The sequence below is a fragment of the Ptychodera flava genome, chromosome 1, assembly GCF_041260155.1.
Source record: "Ptychodera flava strain L36383 chromosome 1, AS_Pfla_20210202, whole genome shotgun sequence".
NCBI classification, from domain to species: domain Eukaryota; kingdom Metazoa; phylum Hemichordata; class Enteropneusta; family Ptychoderidae; genus Ptychodera; species Ptychodera flava.
The window spans coordinates 47807634-47833175 of NC_091928.1; the positions used below are offsets into that span (position 1 = coordinate 47807634).

Sequence of the window (25542 nt, forward strand, 5' to 3'; positions counted from 1 at the left end):
CATATCAACACATCCTCAATGTTGAAAAGTCGAGAAATATATCTAGGTAGTGAAACATAAGACAAATTTTACTGAAAGTTGCAATCATGATAATCCTGTACAAAAAATGTTAAGGTAATATGCACCTCGAAAGTGAAAGACTTAAACTTTTGCTCAAACTTTCCTCAGTGAAACTTTCAACCATTCTCTTACCGAAGCAAGAATAAAAATCAGGGGTCACCGTGCAAACTTTGGTACCAGAGAGACAAATACCTTGCAATTTCTCGATATTTGTAATTCAAAATGGCCGCCATCCCTGTGTTAACTCTATGGGAAAAAATAAAATTTTGGATTTTCGAAAAACTAAGAAGGTGAAAACTTTTCTTTCGCCAAGAGCTTTAAAATGAGCCCCCACAAGTGGTAGGTCAGAAGAAAAGTGATAAAACTTGAAGGCCCGAATTTCTGTCCCCGAGGTGCGTTCTGCCTTAACTTCTGGATAAAGATGTACAGTGCATAACATTCACAAGTGCTAGCTCTTGATGAAAGTTTGAGTAAGTCCGCCTTATTCCAAAGTGCTGTGGAGACGGCTTCAATGCAAATGTTTACTGGTATAGCACAGCCTGACACAGAGATGTCTTGCATGGCACTAGCAGCCTAACCAAAATAATCAATAAAACAAGGAATAAACCTATGATGTGTGTACACAATACAAAAAACGACTAACGCTGTGAATGCAACACTAAACTGTCTTAAAATTTGTTAAAATATATGTTGCATGCAATATTTACAATATTTTTTTGTCTGAGTTTATTTGTGTTGTGTTGTGTTGTCTCCAATTCTCTTGCCAGTATGCAAACTTTTGCCAAAACATGTTGTCTTTTACAAGTACTAATAGACTTACTGGTACTGATCTCTAGATCTACACATGCAATAATTTTTTCATCAGTTTGCATACTGATAAGAGAATAGAATTTTATGTACTCATTTGATGGCATAGCAATCACTGAAAATTGTACCGTAAGGTATGCAATGTTCATGAGATATAGATTATAATTTCATGACGTAAATTTATAGAATCATTTATCAGATTACATATGTGTATTGTCCAAAACAGTATGACATAATTCACTTAGACACCATGAGTTATCATAAATAGTACAATGTAGTCACCATGACATTTTGTTCTTAATATCACCTGTGACACCGGTGGTATAACACTTGTGAATGTCACATGGGACAAGGTGATATATCATTTACACTGGATGTACTGTTACTCAACGTGGTACGACTATTCACACGTAGACCACCCGTGTGAAATGTGAACATGTTAGAATTTTAGTATTTAGCATACTGTAGAATGCACAGATACATTCAGGAGTTGTTATAGACAATTTTAAATGTTACTGTGAATAGTTCAGTCAAATAACAATTCAACAGGTCAGTGGACTGACTATTCATACATCTTGTGCCGTAAGTATTCATTCAAATGGGTGATCCATGTAGATCAATTCCAATAGCACAGGTCATCTTCCATACATTTACATTACCACTCACATAGATCATACAATGCAGATACACAGATATATACCTGTTGTGTCTACGCAGAAGTAATTAGTGTTTCCACAGTGCTGCATTTTAGTGCAGAGAATTCTTATAAGTTATCAGACTGTTAGATCTGTCACTTAAAAACAACCCTACTGTAAATTAATGCACATATTTGATGCAGATCAGACTAGGAAATTTTCAAACCTCAACAAAACAGGAATGAGCAAATACTGGACAATGAAAATGTTTGTTATTGTCAAGTGCTCTTTGATTTTCGTTTGCATTAAGTGCAAGTTTTGTGGAAATGAACTGTGGTACAACAAGTAGTGATGGTGTAAAACCATGCTTTACAAAGATTTCTTTTCATGGTAGCTTTTCTTTCTGCTTTATTTTTCTCTGATCACTCTTCCATTTCTTTCATCCCAGGCCTCGTCAAAGAAAGGAGCCGACGAGGACACAGGCCCTGCTCTTGTTGCCAATAACGGCAAGCAGAAAAGATTCAAAGATGAATCGGACCTTAAGGTAGAGTGAAAATCATTCTTTTGAAAGAAAATGACCCAATCAAGGCAGATATAAGTCTGCAATAGATCTGCATCGCATTTTATCAACTATTTGTTTTCACTGTTTGCTTGAGTTTTAGAGGCTAGACTTGTACTTTAAAACAAATACAAATTTTTCTTTTCATTTGTTTGTATGTTGAATGATAAGATATTAGGTAGTTAGCTCAAAACCCAAAAGCATATTTTAGTAAATTAAAATTAAAAGGAAAAACAGGGGAAAAATGATAAATACCGGTATATTTAAAATCACAAACAGCTGTTTCTAAATCTTGGGCCAAATTCAAGAGAGTGCTATTTCAGTTTTGAAGTTAGAAAACTATGAATCATGAGAGTGTTTTTATCGAGGCTGTCCCTGGCGTCTGTTTGTGTTGTCAAGATTGACCGTTGAAGGTATTGGGCTGAAGACAAATTTGCCATTGAATGCAGGGCGGTGAAAGTGTATCTTGTTTGTCATCATCTGGAACTATTTCTGCACCCCTATGCGATCGCTAACTCCGCCCCTCTCTTTCAGGTGTTGAAGTGGAACTTTCCAGCTCCCCGTGATGAACACATAGACCAGCTCAAAGATCAAATGCAAGGCACATTCAGCAAGGCCATCATAACCAGTCTGTTCCATTCAGATTTCAAAAACCACATCAATGCACTGAACACACTCATTGAGGTAAGAAACTTGTCAGAAAACTGTCATAGTGCCACATCTTATAAACGTGTTACAACTTACTAAAGGAAGATGTAATTATGAAAGTAAACAGAACTGTCAAACTAGACTGCAAGGCTGGCAAACTAGACTACTTGACTAACAAATTAGCAAAATAGACTCCAAGATTAGCAAACTAGACTGCAGCACAAGACTAGAACCAGCTAACTGGACTGTGGAATGAGTAAATTGACTTCGCAAACTAGACTGCTGGACTCACAAACTAGCAAAATAGACTGCAAGACTAGCAAACTAGATTGTTGGACTAGCAAACTAGGCTGCCAGACTAGCAAACTAGATTGTTGGACTAGCAAACTAGGCTGCCAGACTAGCAAACTAGATTGTTGGACTAGCAAACTAGGCTGCCAGACTAGCAAACTAGATTGTTGGACTAGCAAACTAGGCTGCCAGACTAGCAAACTAGATTGTTGGACTAGCAAACTAGGCTGCCAGACTAGCAAACTATTGCCAGACTAGCAAACTATGTTGCATGACTGGCAAGACAAGAAAACTAGACTGCAGGACAGATGAGGTTTTGTTGATAGTGGAGACAATCACACCTGGAAAAAAGATTAGTTCACCAATGCTATGTAAAAGCTACGGAAGATCTTGTCACATCTTCCTCTTACTGTAAATAGGATTATTGGTGTACATTTTACAGCTAAACTCTTCCATAAGTTGTATTTCATAATTAAATAACAAACCACAAAGTTTTGCCCGGACATGCTTTTTCAACCCATTATTTTCTCTATCTGCAGTGCGTTGACAACAACAAGGAAGCTGTTATCAGCAACTCTGATCTGTTACTGAAATATGTCTCCATTCGATTCTTTGATACCAACACAACTGTCATCTTGAAATGCCTGGAGTTCCTCTCCATATTATTTACAATGCTAGCTGAAGAGAAATTCAACCTGTCTGAACTCGAAGCCAATGCCTTCATCCCTTACTTTGTCACCAAGGTGAGTGCGGGTCATGAACTAAGTAACAAGTGCTGTGATTGGACAGTGTTAGCCAATTTATCGCCTAACCATGTTTCAGTGAATCCCTGTTTTGAATGTGTAAAGACTTAGGAAATTTTTGTCATAACAGAATGTATTTTGCGAGGTACATCAAAATTCTTCTTATACGGCTGTTTACTGTAAAACACTGCGTTTGTTGACATTAATTTAGGTAGGTCTGTGTTGATAACTGAAAGAATTTACAATAAAATTTACTCCAAGAGTTACCATACTGTGTTAGTTTTTCTAAGAACAACATCGACTTGTAAAAACAATGTCAAGGGGCATAGATTAGATTTTGTACACACTATTATTTTATGTATTTATTTAATTTTGGCTGTTCAAGTCTCTCTTTTCCATTTAGTTTTAAATTTGTTGAAACGACGTATTTATGTTAAATGTCGTCAGGATTATGTCACTGTGTTTCTTTCAATAGCTGTTACAGTTTCAATGCCTTTGTTGACCCATTCATTTCACAGAGCGTTTTCCAATGCCTATGTTTAGCCACACATTTGCTGGAATATGTATTGATGTGGCATATTTCTGCATTTCCATACAGTTTGGCGATGCCAAGGAGGCAGTGAGGCGTGAAGTACGCGGCATTATCAAGATGATTACCAAGGTCTACCCAGCCAGTAAGATGTTCACGTTTGTCATGAATGGTGTTCAGAGCAAGAATTCCAGACAGAGGCAAGGTATGTATGGCAGACCTATGTCTTTGTGGGTCACTGACTTTATCTATTTGCCTTACTGTTGGTACAGTTTGGTACATTTCCAGAGTGACGTGTTGCTTCGCGCTCTCATATCTTGACTATACACAGTATACAGACACATGACACTGTGAATACCCAAGAGATGGACTTCAGCACATAGTTGAGCTTGTACAAGTGAGCATTGTAATTTCCACTTGTAGATTTGTGAAATACGTGCCATTTCGCAGGTAGCAATCTGTAGTCTACCTTGTGCCTTAACATTCTGAATTTACCCTACAGTACTCTTCCTGAGTACGATAAGAGTTGACACTTCTGTTCTGAAAGTAATGGTGCTCTACAAGTGCAGAGATAAATCTTTCACCAAAGTTACAGTATTCCGGCACAAGCATTAAAATAGTCATGTATGTAACTGTTGATCAATGGTTTATGACCCATTCCCATGTTAGATGTTCTGCCTTGCAAAGACTGGATGGCACACAAGTTTTACTCATTCTGTTTCTGTGTTTCATTTCACAGAATGTCTGGAAGAGCTGGGCTGCCTGATAGAAATCTATGGCATGAGTGTGTGCCAGCCAACCCAATCCAAAGCACTGAAGGAGATCGCCTCCAATATCGGAGACAGAGATAACAGCGTCAGGTCTGCTGCCCTCAACACACTAGTCCAAGCCTATGCAATCGTCGGAAACGATCTCTACAAGTTAGTTGGACATGTAAGTACTGACTATACTACACTGATAAAGGAAGATGCTAGTTGCCCTTCTGAGGCCCGAATAAAACTGTTAATTACATTTTGAAATTTGCATGAGGGTGTTCTGTTATACATCCAGGCCTCCCCCTACAGTGGCTATGCCAGTCAGGCATCGTCAAGTTGTGTAGTGTTGTCTTGTTTCTCCCACCCCAAGTTTTGTTGGGAGTGTTTGCCACTGTGTTTAAATAGATTCTCCCCACTTTTCACCCAAACCCCTTGCTATCCAAAAATCCTGCATGAAATTTTAGAATACCCTCTACAAGTTCAAAGAGAACCAGCTTGTCTATCCCTAGAAAGGCACTGTGATGTGTCAGAGAGATAGTTCTGAAAAGTACTTGTCACCAGACGTAGGCATATTGAAATTTTCTGGTTGTCATTGATATCGCTGTATTTTTGCCCAACCAAGGTATGTAGGCATTTCAATTCATGTGATTTTGGAAATTGACACAATTTTTCCCTGCTTTGCTTCAATACACAGTTGAATGACAAAGATTTGGGTTACCTGGAAGAGAGAATCAAGCGTTCTGCCAAGAAGCCACCAGCAGGAAAGGCAGACAAGCCACAGAAAGAGGAGAAGCCGTCAAAACAGGAACAGAAAAAAGGTCCCATGCCGTAAGTAGTACCTCAGTCTTAATCTAAAAAAACTCTGCATGTTTTATTTGTATACTGGGTACGACATTTTCTTCAACAAGGTAAAAAGATCTCTCTGTGTCTGACTCTGATGTTTTATGCGATGTTAATCAGTGAGGGAGAAATATGCTATATTCAATGTTGATAACATCACATGTCCACAAACGTTTTAAACAGGAATATACAACGTACAATAACCTCTAAAGTAATGTAATTTTACATAACTTGTTGTCTCTTATTACTCGTGTTTCACAAATCATTCAAATGAAGTCACCAACACAGAACACATAATGCACCGCATTGAATAAGATATATACACAAGGTACAGCTTCTGTGTTGTTAGTCTGTTACCATGGTGACAGTCATCCAATGTCGCCAGTATCATGTCATTGCTAGACATCGCCATGGAAACACATCAGTTTTGTAACGTAATGTCTTCAGTCTGTATTATTTGACAAGGCATTCAGAGTTTTGTGGGGGAAACATACTAATGAAGTACTTGTTGAACATGACCTTTGACCTGTGACATCATTCTAGGATTCAGAGTGAATCTATACGACTTCAATCTACTGTGGAAGAAGGGTTTCAAAATTCCCTCTTTATTTCAGGCTTTGATTTTTGTCGTAGTTATACAATCACAAACTCAGAATGTCTTACAAAAGTTTCTTAAAATACTATGCGTTCAACTTCCTTCAACTTCAAACAATCACACACAATATCTACTGAGTTGTAGTGACCTGGATAAAAATAGCTGTAAAATGAACTTTCCTATGCATGTTGGGCACTAACTGATATTCATTTAATTTTTCTCATTTCACATATACATATATATACCAATATCCTCCTTATAACCTGCATTTGCATAAATATTTACACATTTAGACCTGGATGGCGGGATCAGTTCAGGTTGGTTTAACTTTGCCTCTCATAGACCTGTGTATTTACCTATTGTCGTCCTTTGTCTCTGTGCAGTCTCTGTTTATATTGCTGTGTTGTCGTCTGTTGCGTCTGTTGATTCTCTCTTGTTCCTGCACGTTTTGTTTCAAAGTGTTTAGAGTAGCACACAAACTGTGATGGTTGATTTTCCACATGTATGCCTGCCAAGCTTGTACCAGTAGTCTTACAGCTGGTTTCAGTTGAACTCGACACTTCAAATGCCTACTGCCGCCAACTGTTTGTACGTAGAACATGTATGTACTGTCCTTGTGGCAGTAACAACAGTGTGCGCATACAAGCAGTGCCAACGAAGTAAAATTCATATCAAACTTCGATATCCTAGATAATTGTATTCATTTATGCAAAATGTATGATGGAATTTTTCGGAATATGCTGATGATATGATAATGACTTACTATCAAGGAGAATATTCATTACCAAAGTATCGTGCGCAATATACCTCAACACAGTAATTTGACACACTTCTTGTACACACCCATGGTTGCGTTTAGTTTTATTCAAGTACTGGTACATGTGTGATCCATGGACAAAAGTGGATGTGCTTGGCATTTGAAGTGACAAGTTGAACTGAATTTGGCTGTGTTAGTCTTACCCATACGGTAGTGTAGATCTAGTTCATGCACAGTCGGAGTTCATGCTTGGTTTATTCAGTCTCTTTGCTATATCTTGTTTTTCCTCACACCTGGGCAGTGCTTGGTTTTAGAAAGTAATGGTTCACCCAAACCCTGACATCTTAGTTCCATCAAATTGATTTTCATAGTAGCTGCCCAGATGACTAGACACACCCTCATATGTCTGCAAGTAGACCACAGATTTTGTTATTCTGGATAACCTTTGTGTGTCATCAGTGACCAACAGTTTCACCTGAATGACACAAATTAACACAAAATTGGTAACTTTTTTGTGCTCAAAGCAATCTTTCTCTCCGTTACCGGTACTATATGAAATTTGTCTAAATCCTCATGGGTTGTCATGGTAAAAGTGACCTCACTCTCAGAAGTTAATAGTGAAAATTTGGTAAACACCGTAATACAAGCTTTGACACCAGACGTTATTATGCCCAGCAAGCACTGTTCAGTACTATGAAGCCCATTCAGGTGCAAGAGATCACTTGGGTTCTTTTTTTTTATCAAATATTGTTTCACCTCATGCTATGCAGTGCTTGCCTTTCTGCTGTGTACTGTCTTCTCAGAATTCAAAGACAGTGTTATGCTCTGTCTATGATTTGCCAGACACTTGCACCACCTCGGAGCTGCACATCCTGGCCCTAGAGTATATTCAAAGATTCATTTTGACAAAGAAATGTATCATGCAGTGTTTTTCTTAGCTTTTCACCGTGTGAGAGTGTGTGTTAAAATATTTTTACAATCTGTATGTTGGCTTATGCTCACGTGTGATAGTGTGTTCTACATTATGTGTGGCAACTTCATACATAAGTTATTGTCATTCACAAGTTACTCTGTGAATATCGCTAAACATCAGTAACATTCATACAAATGGAAAATAGTATCGGTAGTATCATAGAATTATGATCACTTTGTATGTATGCCATCATCTTACATGTGACGTCTTCGAGTTTCAAATCAAAGTTGTGTGATCACTTCCCAGTTTTATCACCGAATGGGAATGGTGAAAACCATGAAAAAAAAGAAGACCTTGTTCAATGGCAGTAGGGTGTCTGTTCCACTACCAAAACAGATCATTTCATATCACGTCGACTGCAGATTGACCCCCATAAGTGTTAACCCTGTGAACCTTGACTCCGGGTGACCTATGACATCATAGGGGGATTCAACCCTGAACTGAGTTCAAAGGGCTGAAGTGGACAAGAAATCACATCACTCCTAAAATTGAACCATACAATATTATGATGAGAAAATAACTTGTAGCCTCAAACTCCTGTGGGTGAACTTTATCTAAGAACAGTGCTTAGAAAAGTTTAGGAGGGAACTCAAAATACAAAAGAAAGGCTGTAGATAAAGAAGTGGATTTTTCAGAATGGAACTTGCTGTAGGAAAAAATGTTTTAGAAATTTTCTTTCCCTGTATCACTGATGGATTTGTCATACAATTTCCAATAGGAATCCTTCTGCCGGACCAAAGCCTACCCAGAAACATGCCTCCTCAGCTCCAAAAGAGTTTTCATTAGATCTGGATAAAATTGGACTGGACCAGACGGTGGCTGATGATATGCCAGAGCTGGTGGACAATGAAGTTGATGATTTACTCAACCAGCCTGTGACCATACCTGAACCAAAGTAAGTCATACGTGTTGAGCAAATGGTGGCCTTTACATTGACAGACCGGTTTCTGATGTCATATTTTACTGTGTTGTTTTGTGGTCCTCTTACATGTCACATTTGATTGTGGATGAACATCATAATTTAAGTTAAATGAGGTTTTTGTGGTAAAGAACGGCACAGACTGTGCCCACCACATAAATGACATCTGTTAATACATGTATGATTTCTTTCCCTATTCTCAGTTATGGTTTCCACCCTTGACTTTGCTGCCACATTCATTATCCACTTGTACAATTATAATCCCAGTTTATTCAGGGAAGCAGCTTGAGACATTGTTCTATTTTCAATTAATGAGCTGGCAGTATTGCACAGCAAAGAAGCTTCTTCACATTGGCATTTCTACGCATTGCTGCTGGCTAAAGTCATATCACCTAAATCACCTCCCATCCCGGATTGCATGTATATTTTCTATACTGACTACTTTGTACTCTGCAATCAAGATTGCTTTGCATAAGAACATAACACTATCCGTGGCTGCTTAGCAAAATCCTGGTACACGGAAACTTGTGTCCACAACTAAATGCCACACCAATGCTATTTTCTCCTTTATCAATGAATTGTGCCATGTTTAATTGCAGGATGAGACCGGCATCACCATCGCTGTCCAGACTAGCCAGCAGTAGCAGTGCTTCATCTGCCTTGGATCTGGTCATATCACAGATCGCTAGCAACGACATCCACATCAGTGTCCAGGCACTGGCACAGGTAATGCGTTTATTCCATTCATAGAGTCTCCATGCCCAGTAAACACTCATAATGAGTCAAAAGTGGAAGGAAGGAAAGAAAATACATCACTATCACTGTTATTGTGGAATTGAAAATCAGTTTCTGAAACTGTTAGTAAATCAAAATACTCTTTTAACACTTTATTCATAAGTAAATGTCATATACCGTCATAAAAAAAGGAAAGAATGCAATGAATATAATACATGACTGTAACACTTATATCTATTCAAGAAAAATAAAAAAGTTGCTTTGTAGTTTTATTAATAAAAGTGTGTTTCACAATAAAACTGAAATATTCTTCCATAGTCATCTTTATTCTCAACTTTCATGCTCTTAAGTAGTTTGTTAACTTTTTATGCAGATTTTGTAAATTTACAGAACAATGTCAAAACCCATGCATTGTCTTGTGCCTATTCCAGATTGATGAAGTTTTGAAAGATGAAGAGAAGTCTGAGGCTCTCAGTAATCACATTGATCAACTGTTAGTTGTGACAGCCTTACAGCTACGCATGGCATTCACCAAGTACATGGGAGAGGATGAACAGTCCCAAGAAAATGTTATAAAATTGTATCGATGCTTAGTTGCCTGTCTTATGTCAGTAAGTAATTTCAACAAATATTATCTGTCATTAACCGCCATGTGATTTGGAATATCTGGTCACAGACTGGTCACTTTGTACTGGTACATTTCGACATGTATGTTGTTGTTGTTGTTGTTGTTGTTGTTGTTGTTGTTGTAAGCCATGAGAGTGATTTTAAATTTGATCTTTGACCTGTGTTATGTCAGTAAGTATTCAACCAATAGTATATACAGTGAACCGTCATGTGATTTTATATTTGTAAATAGCCACCCACAGACTTGTCACTATATTCCGATGTGTATGGTGTCGTAGTAAGCCATGAGAGTGACTGTAATTTTGAACTTTGCTCTGTCTTCTGTCAGTAAGTTTTCAGCCAATGATATCTGGGCTAAGCTATCATGTGGTTTGAGAAAATCACTTATAGACCAGGCACATGTGTACATTTCAGCATGTGTGTAAATTTACTAATCACCAACATGGACTTTAGTTTCATACACTTCCTGTCATGTTATAGAGGTTTGCAGCTGATTCAGGGGGTTAAAATGTCATAAACAGCCAATATTAGATCACTACGGTATATTGTAAAGTTTTGAGAGCTAGCAAGGAAAGCTGTACTTGCTGCTCAACTGTAGAGTGTCCAAGTTTACCATCTGTGAAAATGCTGAACCACTGTCAGTAAGACATAACATGACACCCTTGGCAGAATGATTGATGCAGTCTTCAAAGTAGAGCAGAACTCTTTTTTTCAAATTCATTTCAGTTCAATTTCTTCCATGAATGCCAAATTTCGCATATAAAACAAGCTGATAAAACCATTTCATGTGTCTTTTCCCACAGTTATTTCAGAATGCCACACTGGCTAAGAGAGCCTCCAGGGAGGTGTTGAAGGACCTTCTACATGGACTTATAACAGTCTTACTAGATGATAGGCTAGTGGAATTCAACGATGGGCCTCAAGTAGTTCGCTCCGTGAATGTTCTAGTAGTCAAAGTTGTAGAGAAATCTGATCACAACAACATCCTAGGGTGAGTTTGCAATGTTCTTTTACATTTGATCATGTGTTTCATACGTACAATGCATTCGATTTATCATGATCAAAGTTGTTTACAAATAATGTGTTTGAATATTCAATTGTCACAAAACAAATGTGCTGGACAGTTGGTTGTCTTACAAGTTTTGCATGAATATATTTCCAGTTTGTACAACCATGTTCACTTCTAGTACCAGTAGCTCCCATTTGTTACATATACATCAATTGTAGTGGGTGGGCTCTTGTTCTGTCATTTCTAGATATGTCTTTGATTTCAAAGTCAATAACTCATGTTAACAATTTCTCTTTCAGTGGTCTCATCAAACTTTTACAAGACTGTGTTGCTAGTGAAGCAGTGACACCAAAATTTACAGAACTTGTGATGAAGGTAAGCAATAAATTGACTGTTTCTCTCTCACCAATGATCAGTCAGATTCATCAAATGCATAATTATTCAATAATTTGCATTTGTAACCTATAACCGTAGCAACATCCAATCAGATTGCTTATGAGTCAATTTGCATAGTGAGTCAACTTCCATGGCAACAACCAATCGGATTATACAAAGATGAAATCAGTTCTCTCAGATTACTTCTCTATGTATTTAATATTTCTGAGATGGCTTCTCTTTTTTTTTGTGTTTGACAGTGTCTTTGGAAGATGGTTCGGATGCTTCCCAACATTGTGACGAATCTGAACATTGACAGGGTCTTGCTAGATCTTCATATATTTCTCAAGTCGTTCCCTTCACCCTCCCAGACTTGGAAGGAGAGGGGTAGTGACACTCCTCTCAGAACTATCAAAACTATCATGCACTCACTGGCTAAGATTTTAGGAAATAAGGTAAGTAGTGCTGCCCTCTACGCTAGATTGATGAGTTGAACGTGATTGCCAGCCATCTTATGTTTGTAGTACAACGTGCTTGAGTTCATTTATGCAAAGTTTGTGAGTAAGTACTGTTTAGTATTCAAATTCAGTGACAATGACTGGCTATGAATTTTCGATATTTATGCTCTGTGATTGATTGTCGGTTTTAGATAAATTGTGCTTTCTGCTCCTTGAAGGCTAAAGCGATTTACAACACATTTTACACAGTGTTTTAGCTTCCATGATCCAGACCCATGGCTAGAATGAATATTGGTGTATACAGACAGCGCATTTCAGTAATTACTAGACTCCCTGGGAGTTGTTAGGGTTAGCAGGGTTAGGGATGGGGTACATGGCTAGACGCTGTAAAGGAAAACCTAGTTCATATCCAAAATCTTATGTCTACCAATCTTCACTCCTGCCAAACCATTGGATAAAACATCTCCTCATGAGTAAGCATCATTGGACAATTGTTACGGCTCCTGATGGCAAGTTCAAGGTCCTTTAAGTCTGTATTTAGTCCAGAGGATGGCAAATCCAGAGTAACGGAATCGCCATCGGAGGTTATTGAGTGTGAGACTCCAAGATGGTGTGGTGTGCCCTTGAGCAATGCACTTGACTCCTCATTACTCCACTGGATAATAGGTAGTAGGTACCTCATCCCATGATTGGGTGTTTGCCTGTTGGATGACAGACGGATTGACATAAAAACATCTAACATCACCATTTTCCCCTCTCTTCTCCCCTCCCTTGGCAGATTTTAAGTCATTTCAGTTTGATAGAGGATCCCAATGAGTCAGAACTACAGATGTATCTTCAAAAGGTGCTACGTACTGGAACGGGTAGGAGGTCATCGACCTCCAAACCAACCAACACTGGACAAATCAACGGCAATGCCAATGATGCCCAGGAGAAAAATACTGCCCCAGTTGTAAGTAAATCAGTCTCAGACTTGTGTCACCTCTTTTCAGAATTTCTCTGCTCTTTGAGTCAACTTAAGAATTTACAGAAATACTTGTGTGTTTTCCTTTCGTGTTATGGGAGTGGTACATGAACATTGTCTGTGGAAAATTTTGTTGTGTATTTCAGGCATGATAGAATACAGTTTCAGTCAATATAAAATGTACCATGAATTACACTATGTTGTAAAAGTCTTTTTTGTTGTTGCTTTGTCAACAACTCTGCTAAATTGAGCTTCTGGTGTAATGAATGGATTTAATTTAGCCATTCTAAAATCTTTGAGGGTGAAAAGATGGTTTCACATATGAACACAGGAACGCTGGTCTTAGTAGATGGGAGTTCCATTGTTCACAAGTTGAGCCATGTCATTTGTCATGACAGTGACAGACAGGGTTGGAAAAGGGGTGGCACTTACCCCAGCAGAAGTTGTAACAGAAGTGCATATCTGCCTCTCAGGATCAGTCATGTTAACTGCGGTTTCTTATTCCTCCATTCAGGCTGCTACCCAGTCTCCAAGGAGATCGGCAAAAACCCATGACGTACTGGCTGAAATCTTCAAAAAGATTTCTTCCAAGGAAAACACAAGAGAGGTAAGGCCAATGTTACAACACAGAGTTTTGATACACAGTACAAACAAAATTTGTAGCTTTTTGAGGGTACTAATTGTGTCTTGACAAGCGTCCCCCAAGCAACCAATCATATCGACAGAGAGCTCTGACAAAAGAAACAAACTTACTTGAACTACATGTATATAGCGGTATAAGCAATTGATATACGTAACACGTACAAAAATTTCAATAGCTTATCATCATCACTGAAAGATTTCATGAATCAGCAAATTTTAAACTCACAATCACTTATTTTATCAGGGTAACAGGCAGTAGGTATAACACTGGTTTCACGTACACAACAAAATTCTATAACCTAAAGTCTTACATATCAGGCCGATGGGAGCTTTCTCCTCTTACAACAAAATCCATAAAGTGATGCCTTGAGATAGTGACTGTTCGATCCACGAAGGCTGAATTTTTAACTACACACTGCTCTCCTTCCTGTGTTTATTCAGGGTTTGGCAGAACTCTACGAATTCAAGAAGAAGAATCCAGAGACTGACCTTGACCCCTACTTAAAGAGATCTTCCCAGTTCTTCCATTCTTACATTGAAAGGGGACTGAAAAATATTGAGAAAGAGAGAGAAGGCAAAGTCTCCGCTCCAGCGCACAGTGCAGGTCAGTTTGTCATTTTTTTGTATGCACAGTTTTCATTGTTCAAAATCACTGACATATTTTCATATCTATGGAAATTTGATGCATCAGCACACACAATCTTCCTTGTTTTTCTTGTCGGTTACAAATGAGTAACGTGTGAGATCGGCCCTCGCTTTGGTCAGAGGTGTTGAACTAAAAGAAAAATTGACTAATTATCCTCTGGGTGAAAACTACTTTCTTGGTTCACCCTTTGAGTGCTGTAATTATTCCCACCAAAATTTTAGTGCAACATTTTTACAAATTTTTATGAATTTTCCTGTAATTTTTTGATAATTTTGGACAAAATGGACATCACATTTCATTGGGTACAGTTTGTTATCAAAATTTTGACAAAAATCTGAAAAAAATTGAATGGAGTATATTTTCGAAAGGTGACAAAAATTGACTTTGGCGCTCAAAGGGTTAAATAACTACTGGTTGCCCAACATGCCTGTAGGGAATACAACTGAACTTGCAGAATTGCAACAGAACGGTGACTGCTTGGTGTACTTATGTTACAGTTTTGAATTATTTCTGAGTTTTTTTCCTTTAATATTTACTTTCACATCATAGAAAGAATCACAGTATGATATGTACTGGTATTTTTACAGCATTAACAAAAAATTTCTTTCATAGTTTCATTGCCTAGACTTACAGTAAAATTACTTGTATAAAACTCCAATCTAAACCAGATCACCATGTTTCAATGACAAACAGAATTAGAGGTACTAGTAATTTATTTTTATGCAGTACAGGCAGTGATTATGTTACACATTCATTCCACTTGAAGTCCAGCCTTTCCAGTTTCAAAGTAGTGTGGCCATGAAAAAATACTAGCTGCAGTACTTTCAAGCCTTTGGGCCCAGGTGGCAGCTTTATAGATCAGCAAACCAATGACTAGTCCAGTCAATAGGGTGACAGCTATTGCAGCCATACAAAGAGGAGACGTTACTTTCTAAATATTTACACATCCATTTATAGTGTATATTTAAAATCTAAATTAAAGAGTTTATTGTGTGTGAGAAATGCTACAAGGAAAAGGCTGAACTCAACCTGTCGTTTCATCACGTGGCAGTTTCCTTTCAATCATGATGTAATACCCAGCTTCAGAAACGCATTCTCTGATCAAAGTGTTGGCAGCATGAAACCACAGTACAACTCCTACAACCCATAGATAACACTTATCAACCCATCTTGTGTCCTCTCCAAACAAACACATACACACACACACACATACTCTCACACACATACACATAACCCACCTCACACTGTTGTTTTCCTTTTCATATTGCCATGGCAACAGAAGTTGTAACCGAGAGTGCAGAAGGTAACTAAAACTTAAAAAAGAAACAGATTCCCTCTGCAGTGTTGTGCACGTATTGCCATGGTAACCACATAACTTTTAACCCTTTTCCTGCCAGACAGTATCACTTTCCCATCAGCCATGTCAGTAAAAAGTGGTATTGAGCCAAAACATGACGTATCTTCACCCACTTGGCTTGGTCTGTTATAGCATCTTTAGTCCAAAAAAATCAAGTTTACAGTATCTATGTTTTCAACAGCTCTCAAATGTACAGTATTATGTTAAAATACACTATATGGAATATGTTGTGTTTCATTAATTTTTACCATCTTGACCTGGTGGTGAAATATGGACTTGGCAGGAAAAGGGTTAAAGTTCACTAACTGTTCATTTGTGGGGTGTTTTTTCTGTGTGCATTGTCATTCGACATTTCACGCTTGTTTCACACTTGACATTCATTCAAACACAGCAGAACTTGTAGCAACTTGACATTTAGGCAGCGTGAAAATTTATACTCTATTTTTGGTTGCGTCTGCAAGACTCAGTGCAGCTGGATGTTACTGATAATTGTAGCGATTCGGAGTAAATTTTCAGCAATTTCAAGTGAAATTTGAAATTTCCCAGCCATCTAAGTAGCAAAGTGTGCTAATTTCTGCTGTGTAGCATAATGTACTGTCTTTCATGGCACAGTCTTCCATCACAAAGCAGAGCTCAGGTGAAAATTTCAGAGCCCTGTACAGATGATACCCTTGGATTGTGTTGTAATGAAGTATAAATTACAAGCTTGTTACTACAAATGTGGCACAAAGTGATAGAAAAAGAGAAAGAATTCATAACTGTAGATTATTAGACATGCAAATTTTTTGAAGAAAAACATTGGACAGGATCAAAATGTGGAGAAAGTCAGTTTATAATCTCTGTTCTGTGTCAGGTATATGAGCTATTTCACGGCCAAATTGTAAATCCCATAAACATGTTACATACACCAATTTTCATTTGTTGGAAATGCATAGATGAAGTCCTTTTTAATGACATATACCAATCAGCTTGCAGTTTCTTAGATGGTTTTACATCAGGGACAAATAACTGAGCAGTACTCTCCAAAGGTACACGTCACCATTTTGTGTTACGCAGATGTTGATGGGTACTGCTGTATTTTGACAAAAAAGTAAAGTGTTTGAGTGTCATGAAACCTGTGCAATGCCCACAGATAGTGCGTGTCATGATGCAGAGGTCTTCACTGTCGTAAACTGTTCACTGTCGTAAACTCACAAAAGCATTTCATCATTTCATGGTCTGGCATGATATATCACGTCAGTGCTTTTTTGGCATTGCTCTGTCTTGCATGGGAAATGATGATATCAATTCACATTAGTTCAATCACCGGTTCAGCTTTCAGGCTGTGATCATGTATTCATACACAATTATGTAAAGCACTATTCTGTTGTGCACGCACCACCACCATCAGAACATTGAAAGCTGGAATGTGTAGGCACATTTCTGAGTTGCCTCGTCTTCATTCCCCTGTAGGTGGTGACACGTCCAGCACTCCGGCCATCACAATGTCCCTTCCAGGCAACGAGGACGACCTCCCCCCGGCCGTGTACAGAGATCGGCTCAAGATTCTCCGAGCACGGTGCGGACTGGACAACAACAGCGACTCCAAGGTGGCTGCCTCGTCAAGCACGCTACCCAGGCCAGATACGGCGCCACCACCAACGCTAGACTCTAAAGCAACAACGGTGAGGCAATGAAATCAGTTTTGCCAGTTTACTTCTTTTATGTGTCTTGGAATGTATTAGCAGGGTGCGGAACCCCCTCCTGATGAGCCTTTTAGTTTCCTCCCTGTTCACACATGCAGACTAAAGCAGTGTCAATAGCAAGCCACCCACAATAACAAGTGATTGCTAGTTTTCTGCCCCGCCAAATCTCCTACATGTGTCTCCAGCAATAAAACTAAGTTGACTTTCCATAGAACTCAGTAAGAATAAGTCATCATTGTTTCTTGCAAGTCACATCATTGTGCCATTATTATCATGCTAATTGAATCCCCTTTCAGTTACCACTAATCATATCATCATTATAATTATTTGAAGGGCCAGTCGCTCATAACTTTCTATCGTGAAATCAATTGCAAGTCTTATTATACTCCCAAAAGAATGTTGAAACACACACTACCGGTATTTAGCTAGTCAACATAGCTTCTATGTGTGTAAAGTGCGGTGTTATTGCTTTCATCTGAATTCTAGTCAAGACCAAAATTCATTTGTCAACATTAACAATGCAGTTTACACATGTACAGGCTGAGTTGACAAACTGAATACTCATTCACTGTGTATATCAACATGCTTTGGGGAGTAAAACAAGAAATTATGGTTGACTTATAGCCCTTTCACCACCATGGTTTGTCCCAAATCCATTGTTTTCTATGGTAAAGTTGGACCTGTATACAGGGAACTGGGGGTGAAAGGGTTAAAAACAAAAAATAACGAAAAAAATCATCAAAAGTTAGAGTTACTGTCCCTTTAATATTCTCATGACTGGTCTGTCTTCTTCCCACTAACCCAGTGACTCAGAGAATGAAATGAGACTCTTCTGGTCTTTTTACATGATTTGCATTCTGTAAATTTATGTGTCAATGTTTCCGACCACACTAGTTTCATAAATTGTCACAAAGTTTCCCACATATTACATGTACTGTGTTTTTCGTATGTCAATTTTGCATGTGTTTTGCACCTAGCATTTTCTGCCATTTTCTTGAGATTAATGTCTTGACCGCATTGCGTATACCAGAAATCTGTGTCATTCTGTGTCCATTTTATAAGTACAGTACATGTTAGCCTCAAAGCCTTCCTCACTGTCAAACGTGTCTGCTTGGCGTATCTTATGAAATCTCAGAAATTGATCATTTGCATTTTTGGACTCTTTTATGTAGACATTATGTTCGTACCTCTTTGACTCAGAATTTGATGAACTGTTCAGTATTTGTGAAAATACCTGCAAAATATTTTGATCAAAGAGTGCACAAAATGTATCTGTACCTTGGTATTCCATGTCTCTCGGCTTACTTTGAAATCTGTTGCTCAATTTTGTAAATTCAAAGAGAGACAACATTTTGGACCCCCATGTATGTACCTGCAAGCTGTTCACTTGCATGAAATGTATCTCAAAACACTGAATGCTTCGTTTGGGAAAAAAATATGGATTAAATTTCTGAGAACAACACTACAACAGCCAAAGTCCTGGTGTTTATCTATTTCCAATATTTTCAGTGGTAAAATGTAGACCCCTGTGCATAGAAAGGTGACAAGCCCAGCAAATACATATGTAATGAGTTTGTATAGCAGCACGCTTCGCAAACGCCTCCCTAGTCTCCAAAGATCATCTAGTCACCACATGTGTGCATTTACCCTTGCACTGTAATGGTTTGGCCCAGTCGCGTTGTTTTCTATGCAAAGTTGGACTTCCACACAGGAAAAGAGGTTAAACCGTGAGATTCGGGTTTGTGTCTTTGCCTCTGTCAGAGTGTCTACACATTGATATACAGTATCTCAGTGTTTATGACATTGTCTGTGCACATTCTACGCTAATGATGTTTCACGTACTAACCCTGCACTGAACTCTTACCCAATCATATAAAGCCACGACCAAGGTATTCCTATCAAAAGGCAAAGGTGAGATCTTTGCACAGTGTGGTATGGACCAAACTAAAAACACTGTTCTCGCTTATCTAGTTGTTACTATACTGCTTGCATGAGTACTTGTCTTGTGTAAATACAATTTAAACTTTGTAATCTGAACTCTCGATGTGATGAACCATTATATTCTTGGATGTACTTCGTCACTGAGAACTAGTTTACAAACAGAGCAGTATTTTCTTGCCATGTATCGCATTAAAGGAATCCAGTCACATAGATTTCCAGTAGCCAATCACTGATTGCTCCATAAGCAAACTCAGCCGACACGCCTTTTTCACCATTTATGGATATATGCAAATTTTCAGTGACTGACTGAATAGCTTTGATGACACATTCAGGATTCAAACTGGCAGCATTCAACTCGTGACTGGTGTGCCTCAGTTACCATATATGGATATATGCAAAATTTTGGTGACCAAGTAGCTTTAATGAAGCACCTTTCAAACTGGTAACATTCAACTCGTGACTGGCTTGCCTCTTGTACCATGCACGGATGTATGCAAATTTTTGGTGACCGAGTAACTTAAATGGCATATTCATGTTACAAACTGGTATCAATCAAGAAATCATTGGATTTTTGCATTGAGAGTTCACATGTCTGCTTGTCGATGTCATCCCTTGCGATGCAAACTCATTCACAACAGTACTGCAGTTTCCAAACCACTGTGAATGAAGTTGCATCTCTAACCTCATTTACATATATACTTCTTGTCCACCTGGCGAAAATGAAAGTTCAGCTTGTTCTCTTTCACAGTGTCTGCATTATACATGTATGTGTTGTGAATATCAATATCTATCTAATTTATGTAAAACACCAAAACATGACATCCATTTATCTCCAAGACAGGTTTAGATGCTTTATGCATGCTCTCTGATATCCATACAAACATTTTGCTATCATCTTATTGTCTTCTGCCATTATCTTGTACATCTGATTCTTACATCTCTGTCAAAAATTCTTAAGAAAGAAAAATGAAATTCCTCCTCCTTTTAGCTACTTCTTTTTACCTTCTCGTGTCTATTTATAGACAGAGAAGGTATTAGAGTTGAAAACCAATATGCTGCTGTCAAGAACTTCCGTCTGTCAAGACTTCCGTCTGTCAAGATCCGTTGACGGCATGCCATTGTGATGGGTCATATCATAAACTGGTGGGGGTGTTCATGGCTCAGGTTGAGGTGTGGGAGAACGATTTTGAGCTATGACAAAAATCAAAAGGGACTTAGCGGCATAGCCACAGTGTTAAGCCTTTCTCCAAGGTTTCTTAGTTGACTACAATCTATTACAGACTACTGAGCTGACGTTAGGGGTACTCACTTTGTGTTTGCTCACTCTGTGAGCGCTAGTGTTTGGTACTGAGTTGCGTGGATATCCCCTCATGGCCTCACGTGATCTGGGCCTGTTGCATAATCTGCAGAGATGATCATATGCCTCCGAGTCTGAAAACTGTCATCGTGTAAGCCTGTCGGCATTTTCCTTGCATTTTTTCTCATTTAATTTTGCAAAATATCGGCGAGTACCTCAATATTTCAAGATAACCCTTTCTTCCCAATCGTTTCCTGGAGTTTCAGAGTCATATGAACGAAAATGAGTATAAGTTTTAGACAGGAAAATCGGACGTCGGCCATGTTCAATGTTTACAGTACAATCAGAAGTTTAAGTGGAGGAATTAACCAACAAACACAGGAGTGTTCATGATGCCCGCCTCTAGAGGCAGACCCTCCTATATGAAGTACCACATTTGATGCTTGTGGAAAGCTTGACCACACAATGGAGCATTTAAACTTTTAGAAAATGACAAACTGAATAAGAAGGTATTCAGAAAATGTCAAATACTGAGGAAAAATGCGCAAATATTCAAAATAAACAGGTTAACTGATTGGTCAGCTATAAAAAACAATGAAAATGTTTATGATCAAAAGTTTTTGAGATGCGCACATTTTAACAAATACAGAAATTATTAACATTATAAATATAAGACCAAACTATTTTTTCAGGGATGGGACAGGTTGGAAATGAGGGGTGAGAGACAAAGGCACTCCTATTGCTGCATGTGGATGCAGCCACACCATTTCATTTACAGCATACTTATTCACTGTGTTGTGTTCAAGTTCCATATTGTACTGACTGTCATACAAGGATAACATAAGCAAATCAAATCAAATTAGAAAAGGATCAATGCTGTTGTGTGGATTTTGCTGAACATGGCTGATATTTCGCCCTATATATTTGGTATCCAGCAAAGGCATATTTTGATGTAAAGTCAAAATTAACACTACATTGCTGACAATATATTTTACCGTTTCTGCATGAACTTTTCTTTTTTAAATTATAGTATATTAGTACTTCAAACAGATTAACAGTTATCGTGATGTCAACCCATAATTTTACATCACAAAGACTGTAATTCTGCCAATTTTTTTGTTTTTCAGTCATTTTATAAATTTTGCACTGCACAAGATGATTGAACAAATTGCAATGTTTGAATTTGTAAACTCAAAGAATAAAATCCTTTGGTCACAAATTAAATTATTTTTTGAAAAGAAATTTACTCTTAAACACTTTTAGCATATATTCTTTACAAGGTCATGTATTTCAAGGAAAATATGCCTATTAAAAACAGTAATTTCTTCACTTTCAATTTTTTTTCAATACTATGACAATTATCAGCCATGAGGTTATACAAACACAAGACCAGATAGGCGTTTTTCATCATTTCCACAGGACTCTTTGGAAATCCATTAAAAACAGTTAAAAGTGACTGGAAATGATCACTTGGTATACATTTAATTTACAGATGCCAGGTTGTGTATTTCACATGCACTCAGGTCAGTAAGGAAGTGCGTCATTACTATTTTGGACTGTTAATTCTTATTTCTGAATTGTTTAACTTTTTTCCACATTGAACTATCTTTAGGCAGTTTATACTGTAGCTTAAATTTTTTTGATTGATGTATTTAATCATCTTTTGGGTTCTTTGGGTCCATATCCCACCTCATGCCCCTACATCATCAACTATTTACCAACAACTCCATGCCAACAACCAATTACCTGACCTGGCCACACATTAGAGAAGGTACAGCGTCATTGACGGTATTTTTAAATATTTGTTTTCAAGCTATATTTCTTGAAATTTTCAGGCTTTCATTGCATAATTTGATGCCCTATGAATAGATATTTTGTCTCGATTGTAATTATCAGGTTGCAATCAGGATAACTCATGCTATTTAGAGTAATATATTGGACTCATTGGGTATTTTCCTACACCAACTGATAGATGCATCCCACATAATGTGTCCTGTAATTTGTGTTATCCCCAGTACATGTCCTGTATTTTAAACCTATCTTTCTGATGGTGTGATAATGGTATTAGAATACAAGAATGCCCTTGTAATTCACAGACACGTGTATCTAGTGCATGCTAAGTTATTTTTTGCCCGTTGTTTGATCTAACACTATTGTTGTCAGTTCTAAGGCTGCACTGAATTACAAGAGTGCCAAAATAATTTTTTGTCGCCTTTAAAATGTAAGGCAGACAATTTCTTTAGATCCAGACAATTTGTTTTCATACTTTTTTCCAAAATTTTGATAAAAACTCTAGCCAATGAAAAGTTATATCTATTTAGTCCAAAAATATCTAAACATTTACGGCTAAACTCACGAAAATCGGTAAAAATGTTGCACTAAAATTTAGGTGGGAACCGGAAAAATTACAGCACTCAAAGAAGGTGTAAAGAAACCTACAAATCCATTGATTGTCATTAATTTTCCAGTTCTGAGGTCATAACCCAAAATGTTTCCAATCTCATACGAAAAACTATTAGTTTTGGAGAAAACTTATGGGTATCTTAAATTAGAAACTTGCATATAGGAACATCTGCTGGTAAAATTTGAAATAATGTATTCAGTTTGAGATCTTGTACACATAATTTGGGTTGATTACCTGTGGAAGTATGCAGTGAATCACTGTAGAGTAGGTCTTAATGTCATCATAGGGCATTTATGATAAACCTACTCGTAGGTAAAAATATTGCAGCTGGTATTCATATCAACTCTTTCACAACAAAATGCACAAAATGGAATGAAGTATTTGTGCTGCATCAATGAACAGATTTGAGTTATTGTAAACTTCATTGCCAATTAGCATAACACAAAGAAACATAACAGAAGAGCGATGTTCGTACTTCACAGACATGGTGATCATGATGTGATTTTGTAAACCTTTGTATCACCAATGTGTCACACATTATGAACTGGCTCAGCATTGTGATGTTTGTGAGTGTTCTGTATGTACATACTTGATAAACATGTGAAAATAACAGTGCAGTCGCAAATGTAAGCACTTGAGAATGCAAAATAAAACATGGTGATAAATAGGTCTGCACCATGGAAGGTGATATATCTTGTATGGATCAGTGTTTAAACAATATACAGCACTGTAAAGATTGCACTATAATATTTAAGGTGTTGTAAAGATCACTGCATACTATGTGCCCTAAAATTATCCTCACCTTCCCTCTCCCTCTCCCCCTCCCCAGCCCCACATCGTTCATGACATGGAGACATGCACTAGACTTGACTTCACATCGTACCATGAAATACGAGGTTAGATACCCAACCCATTATACATCCAGCTTGATGCAAATATAGCAAATGTCATTCTAAGATCCAATAGCCAAGACATGAAATATAACACTTATTACTTAACAAAATGGCCAAGTTCCCCTATCATCCCCTTTGTAACAGTAAAAATTCATCCAAGAAAATCTGCCTCAGAGAATGACATGTTGAACCAGAAAGACAAATTGATAAAACTGGCATAGTTGACACGTTAGTGTGTTTTAGAGGTGCACTGACATATTGTATTTTCAAAACATCTGCAGGGTAGTCTGATCAACTGTTTATGCCAACTAAATACTTATATTGGCAAAATTTTATACCATTTTATGACCATGGAGTTTCATAGTATTTTCAGCATTTTGTTTCACTCAGTGGTCAACCATTAGATTGGTTTCCACATTCTTGCAGAAATTCACTACAGAAGTCTTGGCAAAGTCTTGTCTTTGTTCCATGAATTTATACTGCTTTTCGCTTATCTATCTGTCTCCTTCTCTCGCTCTGCCCCTACAAACTATCCTACAAGTGCAAACCTGTCCATGTTATCTTTAAAAATCCAACTTTACAAAGTCAGAATGCAATCAACCATGTCCCTCTCCTTCCCCTGCCCCTCTCCTTTGACCCTATTTCAATGCATATGGAACAGTCCATGGGCAATGAACAGCTGGCCTATTCCATCATGCAATTGAACATAGGGGTGAAAAACCTCTCCAAGTTTACATGTAATGCTTGTGTGAAAGAGGCAAAGCTGCATGCACTGTGTTGGATATTTCCCCTTAGTGATATTTGTGATAGCTATCTTTAGATACCTGTGACTAATCAGTGTGACCTTTGACCTCATTTCTATCCCAAAAGCCTCGTCAGTATTCTTTCCAGAAGGTATGAAATACAAACAAGTAAACAAGTAAACAAATGGCCTGCAGTGATACTTACACTGTGCTTGTGTATTTTCCAATTATTAACTTTACATTTTTGATGATAAAGTTTTTGGTGTCTTTTGGGGACTTTTTCTGGCTTTGAATGAAAAAAACTATGCAGTTGTCCTTACTTTCTTAGTTTATATCTCATTTCCTGCAAATTATGAAACAAAACAGAAATTAACAAAGAGCCTTGCTAATGCACTCTGTGGCTCTAGCCTAGGATGTTGGCTGCAACCTTTCCAGTCTTTCCAGAGATATATTTCTTTATATGAACGTTGACAGTAGCAAAAATAATTCACATATCTACATACAAAACTAAGAACGCTCTTCTTGAGCGATGTTTGAAAATATTGGAGAATATATCTTTCTGCCAGCATCTGCCTTTTCTTCCAATCTGTGGTATCTCTGCTTTGATTATTGGTGCTTTATTTAATTATGTCTTCCAAAGAGTGGGTTGATTTAC

The 25542-nt window shown here is 37.8% G+C and overlaps 1 protein-coding gene across 7 annotated transcripts in view; it reads left to right on the forward strand.

The window, feature by feature from the left end:
• LOC139139738 (cytoskeleton-associated protein 5-like) overlaps positions 1 to 25542 on the forward strand; it is a 73870-nt gene that overhangs the window by 44021 nt on the left and 4307 nt on the right. For 2 of the 7 annotated variants that reach the window (XM_070708607.1, XM_070708662.1), the window contains 20 exons: positions 1951 to 2046; positions 2596 to 2745; positions 3540 to 3743; positions 4342 to 4477; positions 5012 to 5205; positions 5722 to 5855; positions 6756 to 6779; positions 8911 to 9087; positions 9711 to 9837; positions 10278 to 10457; positions 11277 to 11464; positions 11782 to 11857; positions 12118 to 12312; positions 13094 to 13267; positions 13794 to 13886; positions 14363 to 14525; positions 15847 to 15870; positions 17377 to 17588; positions 19488 to 19520; positions 25015 to 25038. In XM_070708607.1, the coding sequence (XP_070564708.1) occupies positions 1951 to 2046; positions 2596 to 2745; positions 3540 to 3743; positions 4342 to 4477; positions 5012 to 5205; positions 5722 to 5855; positions 6756 to 6779; positions 8911 to 9087; positions 9711 to 9837; positions 10278 to 10457; positions 11277 to 11464; positions 11782 to 11857; positions 12118 to 12312; positions 13094 to 13267; positions 13794 to 13886; positions 14363 to 14525; positions 15847 to 15870; positions 17377 to 17588; positions 19488 to 19520; positions 25015 to 25038 (2604 nt within the window). The remainder of the gene's footprint in view (positions 1 to 1950; positions 2047 to 2595; positions 2746 to 3539; positions 3744 to 4341; positions 4478 to 5011; positions 5206 to 5721; positions 5856 to 6755; positions 6780 to 8910; positions 9088 to 9710; positions 9838 to 10277; positions 10458 to 11276; positions 11465 to 11781; positions 11858 to 12117; positions 12313 to 13093; positions 13268 to 13793; positions 13887 to 14362; positions 14526 to 15846; positions 15871 to 17376; positions 17589 to 19487; positions 19521 to 25014; positions 25039 to 25542) is intronic. The other 5 variants (XM_070708636.1, XM_070708616.1, XM_070708627.1 and 2 more) reach the window with 5 other exon arrangements.